A 22,342-nucleotide genomic window follows, 5' to 3' on the forward strand; every position below is an offset into this window, starting at 1 on the left:
CTCCCCAAAATGTTAGCTACCGTCATTTTTATACGCCCACATGGAAATGTGGTTGTATATTGCCAATGCCCCTGTCCGTTCGTCGTCCACAATTTCTTGTGAACACTCTACAGAATACATTTATCATCTGATTGTTTTGAAATTGATATATGTTGTTACATTAGTGAGATGAAGAAGCTTATTTAATTTCAATAATTTCTCTTAATTTCATTTGGAGTTATGGCCCTTGCTTCACTTTGTTGAACCCTGTGAATGCTCTAACCACAAAAGTTTTCATCAGATCTGTATGAAATTGATATGCATTATTAAAATTAGCAAAATGAAGAACCCTATTGAATTTCAGCAATTTTCCTTAATTATGTCTAGAGTTATGGCCCTTGTTTCATTTTGTAGAACCTTGTGAATGCTGAAACGACAAAAGTTTTCATCTGATCTGTATGAAATTTATATGCATTATTTAAATTAGTGAAACAAAGAATCCTATTGAAACAAAGAATCCTATTGAATTTCAACAATTTTGGTATATTACTTCCAGAGTTCAGGCCTTTGTTTCTGTTTGTAACAATGTCAAAGCGAAAAATTGTATTCGTGCAAAATAATTCACTGAACGTATAAGGGATTTTATTCATGTATTTGCCATTCTAACCAAACAAAAGTACAGTTTCCTGGTAAATTTGGTAATAAATAATAATTGTATTCCACGATATTCTGTCCTGTGTATATCAAAATTGCATTTGGTTAATAATGTTCCAATGACATTATAGTACTGATGAAATTCATGCACTGTATATGTAGTAAGGATGAACAGTGATACATTGTCAAGAATAGAAAATGTTTTCAGCTTGTTCTATGGCATCTTGATATCCTTGACAACTAAGTCCATCCTGGCTGTGAAGGACAAATGACTTCTAATATATACTGGAAAACTGAAGCAATGGATAAAAACTTATGTATCAGAGCTTTTTCTCCAGTTCTATTTGCCGGTTCTTACAGATTGGGCCACATTTAAAAATGCACGATTTTTATTACCCTTTGATATGTTACTGAGAGTACATGTACCAAATGACATCAAGTCTTACTTATCGTTTAGCCTAAAGTCTTTTGCCAGAAGAAAATAATTTAGGTTTGAATTGATTTTAGCTCGCATGTCTGAACCATTCATTGGCAACGAGGCGAAGAATTGTTCATGAGATTTAAGCTCATTAGATTGTTTACATCACTTCATTTAACATAGCTAGATATTTTTACAACTTATTAATATTGCATATGTCTGACTAAGCTAATGATTGTTGAATGGTAGCGCTAATGATTAATTATTATAAGTAATGATGCAGTGATAGAAGAATATTGAATATTATGGGGGGATTGTTTTAGCCTCAAGGATCGTTTCACTTTTATGTAGTAAAACATGTATTACATAGATGACTAGAATGGATGTTCTCTAGCTCAATGCTTCCAATCTTATAAACAAATAAATCGACTGTGATGTGCAGGCTTTTAGATAGGCTAGAGGCTAGTATTTATTTAAGCAAATACTACATGTTCGTGTAGTTAATTCTACTGTCTTGCAAACCATGTAGTAATTCAAATGGATATGTAGCAGTAATGAAAGACTATTGATTATTTATACTGCTGTAACATGAGCATTATTCATTCATTTCTCTTATCTAACATGAAAATGTTACCAATAAAGATACTATATGACCATCATATTTAATGCTAATAACCTATCTTAATGATAAACAATAATACAGTAATGAGTTAATTAAAGGTAAGAGGATTAGATATATTTAGATAACAATAGATTTCTAGATTAGGTAAAACTGGCTGAATAGTCCAACATTTCCCTGTAGGCAACACATCAGCATGATTAAACAACAGAACAGCATGTTGAGCATGATCAGTTTTGAATGAAATGTGACCGTTTGTTGTTCACATCACAAAGTTTGTCAATTACATCATTTCCTAGCAACCAAAATATTATAATAAATATCATTTTGTTAAGTTATTCTGAAAATGGTGATAAATACATATAGGATATTCCGTAATTCTCAACAGTTTATGCATTGATGTTTAGTATATTTAAAGATATGGTACATTATGTAAGATTTAGATAAAGAGCTTCTATAATAGTTCAAAAATAGATAATGCAAAATCAGTATATTGAAAATTGCATTCAAATTACTTTAGTCTGAGCGAAGTCATCAATGTTTGTAGTTTTGACAAGATGTGTGGATTGAATTTTTATTATCGTAACCACCATACTTTTTGTTCGAGACTCTGTCTCGCTTCTTTTTTTTAAATTAAATCAATAAATCGCTGAACATTCTAATCCACTTACAATCTGAGCCATCGGATGACCTAGAGAGTTGATTATGGTCTTGTCATGTTAATAAATGTCTAATTAATGATTTATATGACATACCTGCAATAGGAAGATTTAGCTTTTGAGTAATGCCTATCTAGCTACAAATGGCTGTTTTGAAGGGTTAATTCTAGATGAGTAAACAAGTCAGCATTTCATAAATAGCATGTATTTCATTTCTGCTTTTCTGGATATCTTATTACATAGAAAATAAATAAAGATAATAGAGGGTTGGGTGCATGTTTTTATAAATTTTTATTAGAACCTCTAATTAAACACCCTGGTATGATCGCTTTAAATTCCTGTAAACATGCATTAACATTCCACAGCATAAATTTATATTCACATATTTGTTCTTGTCATTCTATAATTGTTGAAGATAGTTTTTTTTTTATGTGGCTTTTAGACTCTAGAGAAACGTCATACATGTGATTTAGAGAAATCATTTAGCTGATGTGTTATTCATGAACTGTGTAATTTTAAATCAAGTTACTGTATTAACAAGACTTATGTACAAGAATTTCCTCCGTTTTGCATATTTAAAGCGCAGTCTTTGCTTAGCAAACACAAACTTGCATCTTCTTCCAAAAATCAATGTAATCATATATGACATGTAGAAGTATGTTCGCAGCCCACCAATAGTTAACACAATGCAATTATCTCAAGTTGACTGTACTTTATGCCCTTAGCCAATGTACTAAATAAGAAAACACAGCTAAATATAACTATAGGAAACATGGTAAAATAGCTAAATAGTCTTGTTGGCAAGAAAGTGGATTTGATTTATCTTTAAATTCTGCCTTATAATCTCATTAAAAAGCAATTGAGTTGGGGTTTTTTTTTTATTAGACTTCCCTGCATATAGAGATGTAAATTATTTATCATTTAAAATTAACAAGTTGAGTCAAATTGTTTCTATGTATGATATATATTAGCAAAGAAATGGACAACATTTTACACCAATACTATAATTACATTTATTTATTTGAAGTGTTAGAATATTCATCCTTGGTAAAAACAAGCAGGGATGTTAGTTATTCCTTTAGTCAAGATGTTGACATTTAAATTGGTTAGAAGGTCAGTTGTACAATATTTGGTGTAGACTGTACAGATTGATATTGTAGATGCCATAAGTTAGGACATGTGGAGACAATGTGCCAACATTTCAACTAGGATGGGTGTGACGTTATTTTATTGTACTGTAAATTTACTTGTACTGTAGTACTTGCAGTATTTATTGTTTATGTAACATAAATCTGATTTTTTAATGTAGTTTTCATTTTTGTTTGAAATTTATCAACCCGACCTGACCCTGCATGCAGAGTTGCACTTTGTTCAACCTGCAGGAACCTCTTCTTAAAGCTATATAACCTATAAAAACTATAATTATAGAGGTTGTCTGGTATTATTAAATTAAATTTATAAGTCAACATCTATTTTGTATTCAAATTGAGTTAACCCAATCCATTTAAAAAATATATTTAGTAGTTCTATTCGAGCTTATAAATAGGCAACATCCAGATTTGCTTCTGATTTTCTTGCTTTTGCAATTATGGTCTGTGGCACAGTAGTGTGCTTGGAATACATAATTTGATAGAAAACGTTAAACATTGTGGTTTGACCTTTTTGTTACAAGATTACCACATGATAGATAATATTACTAGTATAGGTAGATTGTCATTCACACACAGATGTAGGTCAGTGTAAAGAATTTAGCTTTGTGTAATCAAGAAGCAATGTATACTATTACATGTGTAGGTATCTTAATGCTTTAGACATACAGTCAAATAATATGCTTTTATGTATTCTCTCAACATCAAGGTCTTAATATCTTTTTCACTTACATCCAAGAATCTATCATCATTCCAACCTATTTTTTATTGCCTGTAAATCTAAGCATTTTTCTCAGTCGAGTTAAACAAGGTACACATCAATCATATAATTTGCTGTAGTCTGATGAAATTCCCCTGGTTGTGAGAGTTGTCAGACCTATTTATTTGCAGCTTATGCTGTAGAAATTAAAACTGCCAAGATTCATCAGATCCGAACTTTGGGCAATGCACAATCCATTTTGGTTCTTGAATCCCTGAGAATAAAACAAATTGCAATTTTGCATGTTTACTAAAACTACAAAGCAGACAATTTCTATTTATAGTATTGCATTTATTTAAATTTACTTAAATGCAGAAAGTTCTGGGTCACCTCTGACTAGTTTTGTGAATTTCATATCAAGTCAAATTTGCATAATTTTATCTCTTTTTAAGAGGAAACTTTTTCTATGTGGGTATATTACTTGAGCAAAATTTGGTAATCTTGAATGTGAACATTGAGGAAAAATTATTGGTAATAATAAAAATTGTTGAGTTTGAAGTTTTAGAGCATAAGAAATCCGATGGTTTTAAGATGATCAATCCTGATGCAAGTTATGGCCATCTAAAGCTCCATTACTTTCTATTACCATCATGATGTAACCATTTCATTTGTTAGAACATCAGCCGGCTACTGAAAAATAACTTGTTTTTGTCCATGAACATTGAGATCAAGATGGTATCTAAAACCTTCCAGCTCTTTTTGTTTTAAGTTTCTAGTGGATAAGGAAATAAATGTTGGCCTTTTGCCACTTTGAGGTCTAAATGAATTATCAATTTACATCTATTTCATTATTTATGTATTGTGAATTTGGAAGCAGATCTCAAATAAATTCAGAAAATATATTTTGCTAATTCAAGAAGAAAAGTAATGTGTTTGCGGTGTGAATTATTAGTTTGAGTGAGTACATGTAGGTGTTAGAGTAAATAACGCCTTGAATCCCTAGGGTTCGCACTTGCTGGATAGAACAAACACAATTTCGTTTAGAGGTATGATGTTGTCAAGAGGAGAAATAAAAAACAAATAACCACAGGTCTGCCATTTTAACATTTTAAAGCTCCTCACACATTTTTTGCTTCCTTGCCACTTTATTTCGTTACTTTGATCAAATAAGGCAGAACTTTAACTAAACACCTGCATGTCTTGGAGAAAACTCCATTAAATATTGATACAGGTTTTATTCCACTTTTATCCTTATAGCTAGAATTAGTCCTTTATAAAGACATGCAACACGCATCTGTCAATTTTTCTTTTCCGGATAAAATCTTCAGTAGGTTAGAGACATGTTCTTAATCTGAAGTTCCTGAAACTTGGACAGATTTACCGGTTAGCCATCCGGGGGGTGAAAAATAAATAGTCGAATTGGATTATTTTTATTGGTGTGTTATTTTTATTAGTATTAGTAATGCAACAAGTACAGTACAAATATATTATTATTTCAGTAGAATAACCAAAAATCAGTCTGTTTACATATCTTGATTTTTTGAGATTATTGTTTTGACTTTTGACTAATACCCTCAATATTTGGCTTAATCTACAGGCATGAAATTTGTAAAAGATTTACACCTCGGAAAACAAGCAACACATTAGTTTTAGTCAATTCAGCCATTTTATTTTTGACCCAATAATCAAAGGAGGTCGTGTCATATTAACCCTTTTATGAAAGAGAAAGGTCATTGAAAAAAAGTTACTGAAGTTTTATCTCTAGCAGCTGCTTGCACAGCTAGATAAGATTTTTGTTTGTGTTAGTAATTTTATATTTCCAATATTCACATAAAACGTTTTAGTAATTTAATTTACAGTGATTAGAATATTTACTTAATTCATATGAATAATGGTATGTTGTGCAATGCTTTTGTTTATTATGACGACAAGGATTCATTGTGTCGGGACAATTCGTGAATTGAATTTGGTTTTTCTGTTGTAATCAATGATTTATAATAATTGAGAATTCAGTATTACAGAAAATTGTCTGATAGAAGGAAATCCGGCAACATCAATAAAAAATACAAGATTTCTGATTAGATTACCATCATGCCTCGATGATCCTGTACACATACATCAAGCTACAAAAGCGGCATTAATTGAATTAATATGCAGTAATTTGAAGAAGGTTTTTTTTTTAGAATTTCTAATACTGCATGGTTACTCGTGTCGATTGTCGATTGCTTGAATTCTTCATTTGTCTGGAAATTTCTCATATTAGAAGATTTAGATCTTTTGATGTAATCATCTTATTGTACTCACAAATTTATAATTAAAAAAAGGAGCTTAATGGGTTCAACATTGTACCAAGTCACTTTCACAATATAATAATTTTATTTCTACATGGTCACGTTTAGAGACAGGAACAAAAAGACAGAAAATTCAAAATGTCAAAGTGAGTGGCAACAACAATGAAAAAAAAAAGTGACAAAGTATCAGAATAAACTGAATGTCAAGAGGAATACCTACCTGTCACAAGATAACTCTCTCACAAATAAGCCTAATGACGTGGTATTAGGTGTTCTGGAAAGAGTTGTCTTGATATGGATAAGAAAAGAATTTGGTTTTTACGTCTTACCTTTCTACAACAACTGAGCTAATGAAGATGAGCATGCGCCATGCAGTGTGGTGTGAAGAAAATTTTGCCCGGACAAGTGCTCCAGCCTACTCTTATTTTGATTTTTGTCCGGGGGTGGGGTGGTGGGGGTGATTTTTTTTTTGTGTGGTATACATGGGATTTTTGATACCATCCGTACAACCTCTTCACCAGCAACGAGGGGAACCATGGCTGGACAATCTTGAGATTGCCTGGTTAGTGGGCCAGCTCTACACTATCAAGCCATAGTGACTCCCAGGCGGATAAGAGAAGAATTCTTCAAATTCCAACAACTAGTTTATCTTTTATTTTAAGGCTGCAAAGGTGTGTGCATGGGAACTTTGTTGTACATACCATCATTAGACATACATCTGTTAATCCTGACAAGTTGGTTATTTATCTTGAAACATTATAAACGTTCTTTTAGCTAACCTGAGACATTCTAGGCCATAGTAATCAATAGAAATATCCTTGTCAAAATTTAATTGGCTTTTTCTTTGGAAAGATGTTATGTCTGTAAGAGTTGGAGTAATATTTTAACAAACATCTAAGAAAAAAAAGAAGTAAAACTTGTTTTGTAAAAGAGAATATAATTGCTTGGCTGATAATTGATAACCTGCATTCTTTCAGTAGAAAATGAATATGATTGAAAGTGAACATGTTACATGTTTTTCTCTAGCAAAATGTAAATATATTTGGCTTCTTGTTCTCAAGTGGTGTATCAAATTTTCTGTGATTTCTCTATCAGGATACATTATGCTCTTCTCAATGTCATTGTCAATTTGAAATATAATGTAGTATGTGCATGATTCATGTTGCATACCATTCCAGTGTGCATCAATCATGTTTTAGTGCTATGACTCTATGACTTAGTTTTATTTGATATGACATGATCTTGGTTTTCTATTACCGTGACATGCATAAGTGATTTGTAAATGTCGAACTGACTGACCAATTATAACTTTAGATTATCTATCTGTAGATTTTTCTTTTTCAGTTCTTAACTGATATAATTAATGCTATTTATTGTCAATACTCTGATAACATTTTCTCTGACAAGATAAAAATACACACATGATCTGTTTCATCTTCTATATTTGATTGCATTATAGTTTTTGTCAATCATTTCAGTCTGCGACAGAAGAAATGATTGATCTGATCCAAATTACGAATCTTATTTCCAATCTTAAAAGGAAATTATTACTTTACACATACATACATGTAGAACAAAGATAGTAATCATCAAACGACAAAAAATTGTTTTTCTAATTAACCTCCACTTCCAACAAATATATAGGAAACAGTTGCCAAGTTTTGTTAATATTAAGAAAGGACACTAATGGTAATCCATTGCCCAATTTGCAATACCAGATTTCAAGTGTATTTAATACAGACCTGGACACAAAACAGCTTAAAATAGAAAGGGTTCGAGAGTACTTAAAACTGGTCCCCCTCAAAAAAGCATGAATGCAATTTGAGTATTTTATTGAAAATTTGAAGGGGTATTGTGCAACGAAAGGACATTCACATCTTTGAAACGCAGCTGATGTTTCATTTGTGAAAAGTTTGAAATATTGTTCCATGTATGAGCTTAGCACTGACAGCACAAATGATAAATATTCTTCAATTCTGTTGTCTCATTAGACTAACATATGTAGCAGTAATGTCTAAATGGATACCACGATTCTGAATTGTGTTCAATAAGATTTATTATTTGTTGTCATTAATCTTATACGGTGAGAGTACTAGTACAGATTTTGTAAGATTGATAGTAATAATCTAAAACCTGTTGATCAAAATACCTTGTTAACAATTATTCTGATCAATACGTGTAATTAATGACAGGCTGATAAATGCAGTAACACGTACAACATGCCTTAAAGACTAGATTTATAGTCTAGTATTACTGTAGGTTTGATCAACAGGGTTTTTCCCTAGGCTCATACCAATAAAGATTGCTACATTAGATCTTCACTTACATTGATTTTGTAGGTTTACTGGAGGTATTGTGTAGATTTAGATATTGTTACCAACTGTAGCCATGATTAAATGAATGTGTTAGGGAATGGTGATTCGGTGATGAACATGGAACGGTATTTATCCAAGCAATTGTTGGCATGTAACCACCATTATTGATATTGTTGAGCTTCAGTTCATTATGGTGGAAGACTATTGGCTGTTTTAGCATACTAACCTCATATAAAAAATCTAGTGAAAATGTTTTCTTTTCTAAAACCATTGACCTGATTGAACCAATATTTAAATTAGTTTTTTTTTCTCTTCTGGGAAAATATTAAAGTGAATCAAACCATTCTTCACAATCACTGAGTGGCATTTCAGTATTTTGAAGAAATTTTTATAATGTATAATTTGCAGATCAAATTCACACTTAAAAAAAACGGAATGTTATTACTTTAAGCACATTAAATATACAATATTTCTTTAGGATATAAAAGGAAAATGCTTGTTTGATACTATGTTAAAATGTCCATTTTCTAAAATGGTTCACTTTTTGTCCTAAAATCTTGGCCCATTTCCATCTTTTTTGCTTAAAAAGAATAAAGGCAATTGAGTGATTAGCAAGACGACCATAAACAGATTTCCCTAGTGGAATACTACTGCGAAGACACTGGTCATAGCGTGCTTTTGTTAGAGTGGCACTTTAGAACCCAACTTCTGAACTGGTAGAGAATACTTCATTTATTTGTCAATGCTCAATTCAAGTTATACTAATCACTGGTCAGACAGTTGTCAGGAGTGGACAATATCCTAACATATTGGCTACCAGATGAAAATTCTCTCTTGAGACACCATGTGAATGGTTTGTTCGATATAGATTGTTGTTTAGGCATGGAAAACGCAATTGCCTTTAATTGATTTTAATGAAGCTAGTTATAGAAGTTAAAGATCAAAAGATTCTACTGGAAAGTTGCGTGAGAAATTTTCTGAGACGTTGGATTGCTCTTATTTTTTTTAATTTGTATTTTATTATACCCCAATTTCATGTCAGTCTCTGTTGAATATAAGTTATGTCCTGCATAACTGTCCACCAAGCAATGACATATTTTAAAAGTAAAAAAAAATTCATTGCCTAAGAACTATTGCCCACAGTCACCCACCTTCGAATACAACTCTGAAGCTAGTCAATTCTTAATGTTGTATTTTTGTACTCAGACATGCTTAATTACATAATTACATTAAAATAGCACATATATTTGACATCTCAGATATATGTGAACATTCTGGATTGCTATGCCTTTAATGATACTTTGTAATCAAAAAGGGAACTAACAATGTCATTGACTTACTTTTCCGCACTCAAAGTTAAAGGTCAGAATTCAGAAAATCTGATTAATGGGAAGATTCTTTCACACTTAATCATCTGCATCTTTGAAAGATTCCAGTAAAATATTTACCAAATTTTCCAAGAAGCATTAAAATTTCACTCTCTATGATGAAAAGCCCTTTTAGATTAAGAAGATTCTTGGAGCTGTTATGTGAAAATGTAACTGGTATATATGATCATATCATCACTTTTAATATAATTTGGATAATTTGTCATTGATATTATTGTATTCACTGAATTCATGAATTTTGATTATGATGTAAGTTATTAGATATTTACTAGAATTACACTTTAAACAGATTGATGAGAATAAGTGACGTGAAACCTTGTATCAACAATAGACTCGACTTGCATTCTCAGAAACAAGTCTGCAGTTCCATTTGTCATGAATTAAATATGTTGTCTGTTCATTGTATGTGCCACTTGAAGACAATACCAATATTTGAACAATGATTTGACCATACTGGAAATGTGCTCCAGATATTTAATCTGTTCATGGTATTCCATGAAAAAGGTAGCTCTAATTAATTCACACCCATAGTCCACTGTGTATCTATGATGCAAATGTGACAACTATGTGCCATGTAACAATTGCAACCATTTTGAAATCAAATATTGTGCTGTTGACAACATTCATAGCATTAGCTGATGGTGTGAACTGGTTTCCTGACCTGTTTATTTTAGGAGCATCCTTTGATGGAGATAATTAAACTCTTCAAAAGTTATGCACAATGGTTATTTCAAAGAATAATTCATGTTTGATTAAGATGGCTTTCCCTATTTGTATCAGAATCACCTTACAGATCAAGCATTCTTGCAGATCTAGCAATTATAACAGTTTGTCACTGGATAACATTACTAAAACAACTGGTAGATTGTGACATAATGTGAAGCTCCTTCGGTGAAGACAAGTCTGATTCAACAAATACTGTTAGCATAAGACAAAAGAATGCTTCTTTTCTAATTAAGGAATGTTGAAACACCCTAGTCCATTGAATCTTTTTGGGAGCTTAAAGTGGCATTTATTAAAGACGCAACCTATCTTACTCAGTAGTTGGTTGAAAGTTTTGTGTCGACATCCCCAAGATATATCAAGTAGCTTTCAGCTAAATTATTTTAAGCTCGAAATGACAACAATTTGATTAATGGCAATACTCTCTAACATCAAGCCTCTCTACTGCCTATATTTTACAATCTGGATTATTGAGATTCACTTCTTAAGTACAAACAAATCAATCGCTGAAATGGGAATAATTAAAAAAAGACGAGGGTTTGGAGTAGTCTACTAAATTACTCTGTTGTCTATCCAAACACAAAATTCATTTCACACTTAGACCCTTCACGCTAAACTACCTCATTCTAAGATCAAAAGTTTCTTCGATGACTTTCCAGTGAGCTACAATGAAAGTTTGCTCACTAAACATAGTAATGGTTGTTTTGGTTTGGAGTGAACTGGAAATATTTTGACCCTTCTTCTAACCTGTTCAGACATTCTGGCATATTGAAAGTAGAAATAACATGACTTAAGGTTTTGTGGTTGATTTTAGCTAATATTGGTTTTTAGCTGTGATTACTCACCAGAGATTTTTGTATGATAAATGTATAGAATTAAAGAAACACATGAATAACTTAGATATCTTTGATGATTCTTTAACTGATGTGAATAATTTCTCCTGTGAATCATACTGTCAAATTATACATTATGCTCATATTTACCGATTATACATAACGTGATTTCACCAATGATATTAGAGTGCTTGATTGATCTATCTCTAATCTTATCACATTTTCACCCCAAAATATCTAGCTGAAAATGATTTTAGTACAGCTACCAGGTAATTTGAGGGAAAGTCAGCCATTATTTTAGTTGGTAGGGTCTCGTGAGGGAGTTTGCAATTTCATAAATGCTTTAAAATGAAAAATAAATTTTTCTTGGGAATTGTGATTGTAAATTTCTGTTGCCTTTGAATCATGTAATTACATAGTTTCTGACTTGATAATAACGCTGGTATCATGTTACAAATCATAGTTTTTACATAAAACTTGAAAGTTGTTATGACACTCAACTTTGTAAGTAGAAAATAAGACCTATAACGCGACACAAGTATTATTTTCGAGTCAGAAACTGACAATTACCATAAATACATGTTTAAACTGCATCATAAACTTGCACTCTGATTTTCATTTGAGAGATGCTGAATCCCTTGCAAACTAAAATATTGTAAAAGTTAAATCTTTAAAAGGAATATCAGTTCAAAAATGGTTCAGTTCTCTTCTGTATTTACATAAGAGAGGTTGAATTGAAAAATTAAATATCGTGCGAAAAATGCACAACCAGGGTTTGGAACTTTGAATTGAAGTATTTGTGGATTAATCCTAATATAGTTTTACCACATGAAATTAACTCAGAAATTTTAAGTGGTGCTTAATTGATCTTAATCAGCAGTCACAATACAAAGACTAATGGACAAAATCGAAAGAGAACAAGAAGAAGTAATATGTGGAAATTTTCTTATTGCTTGACATTTCAGGAATGTTATCCTGTTGACCATAATTACACGGAAGATTTTCAAACAATAGGTTTATCATTATATCATATCTCTCCTATATATTTCCTAGTATTTCAAACAATCCATATTTACATGTAAGTATGATTGTCATATTATATTCGGTCACAAGCTATTCTGAAGTAGGTATTTCCTTCATACTTAAAGTGTGACAAGATGATACTTCAATAGATATATAATACAAAATAGATAATACGAAATATATTTAAAATGTTTCGCTATTTCATGTCCTGATACCAAACATAATGAACTTTGGCTAGAATTTTTTTTTAAAATTATCATGACCACTTAATGGTAATGAAAAGATTTTGATTATGTACGTAAGTGGTATGTGGGGATGTTTAGTTAGAATGTAGGCTCTTCAGTTATTGGTAAAATTTTAATATTATATGGACTAGTACTACATATAACACATGGCCTGAAACATCAGTCCATAAAGTCTGTTTATAGATGAAAAATCTGTCAAATTTGATGTAAAGAACAAATAAAAAAAATATACCCAAACCAAGTCCAAATAGAGTAAAAATATATTTATGCTGATGTCTTTTTAATTTTATTTGCACTTTTTCAGTTTCGGCAACATATTTTAAGAGCATCTGGAACTATTTAAAATTTGTGCATTTTTTTATGGAATATGAACTGAAATAATACAACTATATGGTCACATCCATACTGCAGATCTGATCTATGAGTGCAAGTTGTATGACAGCATATCTTTAAGGGACATAAAACGTGTGTTTAGCTTTGTAAGAATAAATTTTGTGCTTGCATAGTTTCAGTGTGAACGCAAATATGTTTCCTTTTAATGTCGATTAGAGGGGACTGTCTTCCAAGAGATAAAACGTGATAATTTGTAACCAAAGAACGTGGCAGAGCATACAGATGCATCCACTTGCAAAAATATTTTGTGAATGGTGTCATTGTATGCAAGTTTAATTCTCACACTGATCACATGATTGCCATTCCTCATTTTGTTATCACTTCTTCCTAATGCAAAAATTTTATCCAATGTGAACACAACAAAGTTATGCTGACATAACTTTTATGCATGCAAGACTCTTCTGTAAGGTTTTAAATTCTGAGTATTGTACAAAGTTTTTCATTGATATTTGGTTTTGTCACATGTCCCCTTCTCATTGACATTTTTCTTTGTCATAAATAAATATTAAGAAAATTTGTCTGTAAGCTGTTCAAAATATTTTAAGGTGCAATATTAGATGAGTGTTAGAAATTGTTTTTTCAATGAATGCCAATCTTTCTGGCATTAAACATAGATGCACATAGATAGAAATGTCTTAAATGCCACTTGGAATCTGTCTGACATTTTATTCTCAGCCTTTACTAATATAGGAGCCATTTTGGAAGACCATCTTAATTTATAATGGATGAACTACACCACTGTACTGGATATAACACCATGACCCAAGTGTTATTTATGTTCATTGTATCAATTTCTTTTATTACTCCTACATTGTGTAGAGAGTTACCAACTAGAGACCATGTTGAGTCACACACTTGATTTACTGAAACATGAAGTCAACTTTAAATTCATCTCCTTTCTACAATTTTTATGCATCAGTAGAAATGTAAATCATAATACGAGATTTCATCTGTTGTACAGGAATCCTTTTTATAGAAACCTATGAGCGTAGCAAGGCAAATATTATCAGTGGTAATGTACTTGACGTTCATTAGTAGTGTCTTAATTCTCTTGAGATCCATTCTTGACCATATCTGAGGTATAAATCAGTTTCTAGTGGGATTAGCTTTTTATCTAGTAGCTTCTCTTAATATATACTAAGTGGATTGTATTTAATGGTTTAGAAGATGAAATAATTGCTGGTATTACAGATGGGGTAGACCATTGATGGCAGGTTGATAATATATTAAAAGAAAATCAATCACTATTATATCTTATATAATTGGCATGTTGCTGAATAATAAAAAAAAGTCTTGAAATATTGGTCATCTTATTTTTCTGTCTCTGTTTTGTGTAATTTAATTCTGTTATGTGCTGTTATGTGTTTGTATGGTCACTCCATTAACATGTAAAGACTAGTTTAAGAAAAGTATATTCTGGACCTGAGACAACTGCATAATATTACTGTTAATCTTTGCTAGACAACCTATCAAATATTTAAATAATCGTAGTCTTTCAAAAGATTGTGTGAAATTTATGGGTTTTGGGTGGACGAATCAACTAATTATAATTTGTGCATGACCATTTTTCGACAACAATGAAGTGGTGTAAACAACAGAATAATAAAATGGACCTGTATTTTAGGGTTATTGAACGAGTCAGCTGGAATATGACTTGTTTGGTCTGGACAAAAATATGTCCATTTTGTATAGGGTGTCAAACATCATATGAAGATTCCTGTACAACTTAAAATTGTTTCCCCATAAGACAAAATGGTGCCGACAATAAGTTGAAATCCTTTCAGTAGCTGTTGGCTAAGCTACAAAAACTGACAGCAAAATAGTACCCAGGACCTGCTAGATAAGCTGCTAGATGGTATCATGAGGGAGGACCTTTCAAGTAACTGTCAAGTCATTTGGATAGGAATAAAAAACAAGGTCCCGTGTACCTGCTGGCATGCACTTAAAAGAACCCTTGACAGTTGGAATTCAAAATAAAGAGTAGGCTATATTTGCCCTATCAGGACAAAATTTCCCTCCTACTAATAGTACACTGCATGGCATATATCCATCTTCATTGGCCAGGATAGAGCAGAAAAATGATATGGTAGATTTCATTTAAGTATGACTAGTTTCGACCATATGTTGTTGGGTTAAATTCACTTTAATTCCCATACATAAATACATGTACATTATTTTTCAAAGGAGGCGATATCTAGTTTAAAGAAATATCGATTATGGCAAAAATGTCCCATGTCTACATTTGAGATAAGTGATATTCTTGCTAATCTCCTGAGGAAGAAATCAAATTAGTTCCAGATACTTTGAAATTACTTCTTATATAGAAATTAAAATTGCTTAAGGCATGTTCATCAAGTAACCGAATCCCCATTATAGCATGACAATATGTAAAGAAGGAAGTTAGACAAAAACTCTAATGAAATCAATTCATATAGACGTATAGCTTATAGAAAATTAATTCTGGTGTCTGATATCAATGTGCGTTGTATTCCCGGTGTGCTGACTTTTTTTTTTGGCACCAATCAACAGGAATGATTTGTGTCTGGATGCAGATGCAGATCCACTTAATCTTGAGGGTTTTGTGTTTTGAATAAAATCAATGATGTGGTAGAAAATTGCATTAGAAAAAAGAACCTTTTAAAACTCTTTGGAATTTACCATGTTAAAATTCACACAATTCAAAGTTAAATCAATCATGGAAGTATACAGACAAAAAATAAAAGCCCTAATTCTATAGATTCTAGTTTTTTTCTACATTTTTTTTTACTTGTTTCATACCATAAAATATAGGCCCAGACAAGTAAGTCCCTGTACTCCAATCACTGATGATTAAATCTGTTTGTTTCTTGAATTGTAATAAGAAGTGCTTAATCTGTACAAGAGTTTCTGTTAATCTCCTTTTCTTGAGTATGTGACAAGTGCTAATTTGATCAATCAGTTTTGGAAATGGATTTGATATGCTTTGAAACATCCTTGTCATCAATAATATTATGGACTGATGGCATCCAAGCCCCAAGCAATGAGCAAACAATAATTTTATTGTTAATTGAACTTTGCCAGATGTCAGGGCTGTGGGTTATCCCATTTTTCATAGTGCTTAGAATAAAATTGTATTTTGAATTAAATTATTGATCACAGATTTTACAGTGTATGTGTCGATAGTTTTGCTTTTAATGAGCCCACATTGAAAAGTCTGTCTAGTCATCTGGAATAGTCAAAAAAACCCATATCCATATGTGTATACATTGAGTGCATATGTTTACTGTCCTTAATTGATGTAATATAAAAACAAATCATGAGTCTCAAAGAAGGCAGAAACAACCCTCTCCTGGCAAGTTACATTACACACATGACCATAGAAACCCCCATTCCATTCAGCTTAAAATATTGAGCTAATTGGAAATCATCATTGATGGGATTACGTAACTAATTGCGTAACCTGATCAGTAACTCTTGCTATCTTCGACTTGCAGAATGTTCCAAACTTTTGCAGAATCCTATTTTTCGCTGGAAAACAGATATGAAGAGAGAGAGTAAACCAGGCATCGTTATAGATGTGTTCAATTTTTATTCTTAGTAGCTTAGTGTAAGAAAACTGGTCATCAATCACACAAAACACTGACCATTTCTATGTCTGTGAAAATTTATATTGAGATAGTTGGGCAAGATGAATGTTTCTATCAAAAGTTTACTTGTGTTTATTCACTGAAATAGATCTGTGCCTTCTCCCTTAATACACAGCGAATGGAATATTTTACAAAGAATGAATTACTAACGTTTAATATTAAGCTTTAAATCAAACTTTGATATGATCTTTTTAATATATTTGTATATGACAGAACTGACTAAATGGAACATTTTGTAAAAAGAAGATTTGAAACACGAAATGATTATAAGTCTGGAAAAGGAAATAATCAATGGTAAACATTTGGTGTACAAAATGAGACTGAGAGAATGAGACTAGAAAGACAAAAAGGGAATAAATTTGGGTTCATCTCTTTTGAGAAATTAGTATTTGATGTGACAGGTCTATTTTAAGTGATCCTTCAGTTGAAATCTTGGTCTCTATTGGGCATACCGTCTGCATTTATTGAATATTACATCATGCTGATCACATGACATGTAACTTTCATCTCTCCCCCAATTCATATTAACAAGTTCATTTTATAAAAATTATCTTCTATTGTGGACATAGAAATGATTGACGTGACGACAACTCAAGGTCAACAACAAGGAGACAAATGGAGAAAGTTCTTTGACAAATGGCCTCTTCAGGGATTAAAAGATGTTGATGTAACTATGGTTGCCTGCAACATAACAGTTCCATGTGTTCAGGATTTTGATACCAGATTTATCTGCTAGAACATTTTTTTTTCTCTGCCCGCTTTGCTGATTGTTTTGTTCATTGGCTTTGTTAAAACATTTTGACATGTTGCCGTGAGCCATTTTGGTTCAAATATTTGATGTTTCTTATAAATCCTAGTACAAGTTTGAAAGACTGTAGAACATTATCTAAATTAGTTCCAATGTTTGATCGTGTAACTAAGCATCTTTTTTTTTTAAATCCACAACTATTTGACAAAAAACGAAAGAGCAGAAAGTGAGCTGTAGTTTATTGATTGTTGATTGTAGTTTAAGTACATGTATTTTACTGATTAACGTATTACAAGTTTTCGTATCATTTGATTGTTAATGTTGGTGAATTCATAGTTTCTCATAATTTTCAAACATTTCTATTATGCACATTTTAACAGTTACACCACCAGTGACTTTATTAGATAAACGTTGTAATAAAGTTAGATTAAAAGGCTTTTAATCAAGTGTACACACATGAATTAAAAATGAGTGAAGAGCTTGGTATTTATTACTACCAGTAGATGGCTATGGATTGATAATCTTCTCAAAGATATAATCATTGATGTGTACTCTGTTTAGCTAAATTAAACTCAATTTTCACATAGATATTATTGGGTTTAGATATACTAGAGTAATAAATACTTATGAACCCCATTTATGCTGGAAATATTGCGCAGCATTTTCAAGAGTGTAAATGGGTTGAATCAAGACTGGACCATAACTAACCGACCAAAGTGAGGTGGTCTTAATCTGGATTCAAGTACAGTTCTGTAAAAATTTTGGTTATTTAAATTGAAAAGAAGTCTGGCCTGGTTATTTCAGTACATATGCGTTTAGTCATTACTGCATTACCAGCAAGTCCTTGACCATAACAAATTGTTCTATGAAGAACAGTTCTGGCACTGATATAAATGTTTAGTTACACCATCATATCCTGTAAAATTGTGTATGGATGGATATATCATTATTGGGGACCAGAACTTGAAGAGTACATTTTATAGGTGTCCAGAGTATATGGAGTTATATATGAGTTCAGTTAGTGTATGAATTGTTAAAACTGGAAGTCATTATGACGCCGGATGGTTAATAGGAATAATTACTGCTCAGTTATTGAAGTCCTTTATTTATTTCAGTCATTTTGTTTTATTATCATCAGCAGATCAATGTTGTTAATGATTAGTAATGTGTCTTTATAAGGCTGTTTTATTCTTTAAGTAAACAATATACGCAAAATAATCAATACATTTCATTAAGACCCATTTAGCAGCCGAGTGTTAATACCTAGCATAGAAACTGGAACTATTCTGCATACGACCTCTTTCAAACAATGTGTCTCACATTAAGCATGTGAATGGTCATATAATGAAAGATTTGGTGATTATTGTAGATTAGAAAGTTGAAGATATTGTCTATTATAGAATAAAATTGTGATGATTTAAGCAGGTAGTTACATCTGATCAATCAATACTCATTATTTATCATTCGTGGACTTTTTCACTCTTTTCATGACAATGATTTTACATTTTTACGTTAACAACTTATTTATAGATTTTTATATAATTAGGCGTCATTGATTCTTATTTGGAATTCTTGGTATCAATTAGCATAACTGATAGTAAAAGTTCATAAGGATAAGGACAAATGAAAGTCAATAATGACTGATGAGGTAATGAGCTTTCAGATTTTAAAATCTTGATTATATTTTCTTTTTTGATTTTTTTTTTTTTTTTTTTTTTTTTGCTATTTATTGAAGTGAACCATTTTTTCCTCTGTGTAACACAGTACAATAATTTGGTTCAGCTGCTTCAGGAAGCATGCTAAATTTAAATATAAGATTACATCCTAAGCCTTGACGATTTTGTTATTATTAAAGTGAGAAATATTGATTTCTATTGTCAATTTTCTCTTTATGGAATTATATTTTCTCATTGTGTGCTAAAGTTGGTTTGATATTTTATTAATTTAAGTTCTTATCTCCTCACAACATTATTCACTTATACTGTAGGGATTTGTTAGATGATCATTATAGTATTTAATTGATCAATTTATCTATTTAAAAGTGTCTATATAGAGAATAGGCTGGAATCTACTTGTTTTACAATCAATGTTTATTAGAACATATTTTTGATCTCTAATGAAATTGAGTTAATGAAATACATTAAGACTGTCTGTTTTATTTATGTATAATAAATATAATATAGAGCCAAGAGATACAGCAATGGAATGTAGAAATATAATGATTGCTAGATATATGTACTAGAGTAGGACTAGAACTGTTTCACCCCTATTGAATCAGATATTTATAGAATGTAGTAGACTCTACCTGCAGTGCTGATTATAAGACACCAGTTTGTCTACTCACATTCCTGCTGTAGTTTCTTTTATAATAATATAAAGGTCATGTTTATTGTGGTAATCTTTGGCAAGATTGTCCAAAACTTTCATTTTATTAGTCATCCTAGTGATCATATGTCATTTCAGACTGCCATGACTCGACCCTTTTAGTAAACTATTATAGCTCCCATAGTGATCTTTAGTTTTCTGAAAAACTGATTCTTTCTTCAATTATGATTACAAAAGAAGCTCGATCAGGAATTTTATTGTTCCATTATATTTCACAATTTGGTAAATTATTTTAAAATATCTGAAATCCTGTTGCTTCTGCTGCTTGTTTGATATTAATGTGCAGAACAGCAGGACGTTAAACCCCATTTCAATATTAATGCCAGATCTTTTCCGGGGAATAAAATTAGCTGAAAATTTCAAACAAATAAAAAACAGCTTAGTATCTTGGATGCATTCACATCCAGACAGACAATAAAACCAGGGAGAATGCTGATGAAAAGGGTTTTTTTTTTGCTTGAAAATAGAATTTATTAGACTGGTAACTAATTTCATATTGGATCAAATGATATAAAAGTATTGTTTGATGTTATATTGTTATATAAACATAGGCTTCTAATTTAATTATAATCAACTCTGTTCAGTTAAAATATTGATATATTTGAGAAGGAAGTACAATTTAATTAATGATTAAACTAGACAATTTGTGTTAATTAGATATTTCTGAAAAAAATGATATGGTTACTCCAGAGCAAAATTAAATTTGATGTCATGCTTGACTGAGATTTCTGCTTGATAGCACTCTAATGATTTAATTGGCCTTCCCTTCAATATCAGACATCTTCAAACATCAATTTATTCCTTAGTGACAATCAAGTGTGTGGTTGTCTCTAAGCCTTTTTTCAATAAAATTTTAAGTTGTTCTGTCCTGGGAAATTGTTTCTCATAGAATAGAAATATGACAACCATGTTCCTTAGATCTTTAAATTAGGATTTAAAAAAAATCTGTTCAAAAAGTCAACTTTTGAGAAAAAAATCCAAAATGTTATTCATGAATTGTGTAAAATGTCTTTTGAGCAGCAGTATCTTATTTTCTGTCAATAAAACACAGCATTACAACTTTTTTTCAGTGTGGAAGTTTAGTTGCCTCATTTGTTGCTATTGACTACCAGTAATCTTTACAACATTATTTGAAACATGTTTTGTTGTTATTTTGGGGATGTTGGGTGTAGATATGTGAACTACGCATGTCAAGGGTCGATCCCAGGATTGAATATAACAAGGAATAGGGTCCCTGCCTAACTCAGAGGGTTCTCTAGGTTTTTACCTTTTTCTGGGGGGTTGGGTGACTGAATGGTTAACGTGTGTGCGTTGTGACATAAAGTCTGTCATTGAGTCAAGTGGTGTGGTTTCGATTCCCCGATTGTACGTCGCAACAAGTAGGGTCGCCTGTCCAACCCTTTGTGTTTACTCCGGGTCTTCCAGTTTCCGCCCACTGCTAAAGAATATATTGGTTCTGAAATGACCTGATTAGTGTTGAGTTGATGTTAAATCCATTTCTCTCTGGTTGATATTTGAAAATTGTATATCTTTATTTCATTTTATTTTTCAGATAACCAAATTGAAAGTACACGATTGTAGTCAATATAAAACTTGCTATGATTGTTTGGGTGCCAAGGATCCTTTCTGTGGTTGGTGTTCTTTTGAAGACAAGTAAGTTCCAGTATTCTGTTCCTGTTTAAAGATATCTAATCCAGACATGGATTGAAGTTGTCACACTAACACTTGTCATCACTTGTATTTGGTTCTTGTTTTTTTTATAACCCAGTTCCTGGTGAAACTTTAACCTTGGTTGCATTTTATAAAGTTCTACTTGAATACATTTAACAAACAATGTTATTGACGCCAAAACATTTCCCTGTGGTTACTTGTATTGGGTGGCATATAATGCTCAGGAGCCAATCAGCAGTTAATATTGCCCCCTGAATGCAAAGGTTCAATTGGGGTAGTTAAAGTTTTCCTTGTGTTTGGAAGATGAGGTTCTCCATGTTTTTTTTAGGTCCATTCAGAGGCATAAAACTCAGTGGCTTGTTTATAACTCAAATGTTATAAAATTAGGTTAAAAGAGATATCGAGTCACCCTAACTATTTGCCCCTTGTTTGAAACTGAATAATAATAATATTTATAGCACAAAATAGCATGTTAAAATTTTATTGTACAATTAGTATTTGTTTTTGCAATATTTTAGGATTTT

General features: G+C 31.6%; 1 protein-coding gene across 6 annotated transcripts in view; it reads left to right on the forward strand.

Moving 5' to 3' along the window:
* LOC126826642 (plexin-A4) overlaps positions 1-22,342 on the forward strand; it is a 104,251-nt gene that overhangs the window by 25,937 nt on the left and 55,972 nt on the right. For all 6 annotated transcript variants that reach the window (XM_050555594.1, XM_050555593.2, XM_050555596.2 and 3 more), the window contains exon 5: positions 21,700-21,800. In XM_050555594.1, the coding sequence (XP_050411551.1) occupies positions 21,700-21,800 (101 nt within the window). The remainder of the gene's footprint in view (positions 1-21,699; positions 21,801-22,342) is intronic.

This window comes from Patella vulgata, chromosome 7, assembly GCF_932274485.2.
Source record: "Patella vulgata chromosome 7, xgPatVulg1.2, whole genome shotgun sequence".
NCBI classification, from domain to species: domain Eukaryota; kingdom Metazoa; phylum Mollusca; class Gastropoda; family Patellidae; genus Patella; species Patella vulgata.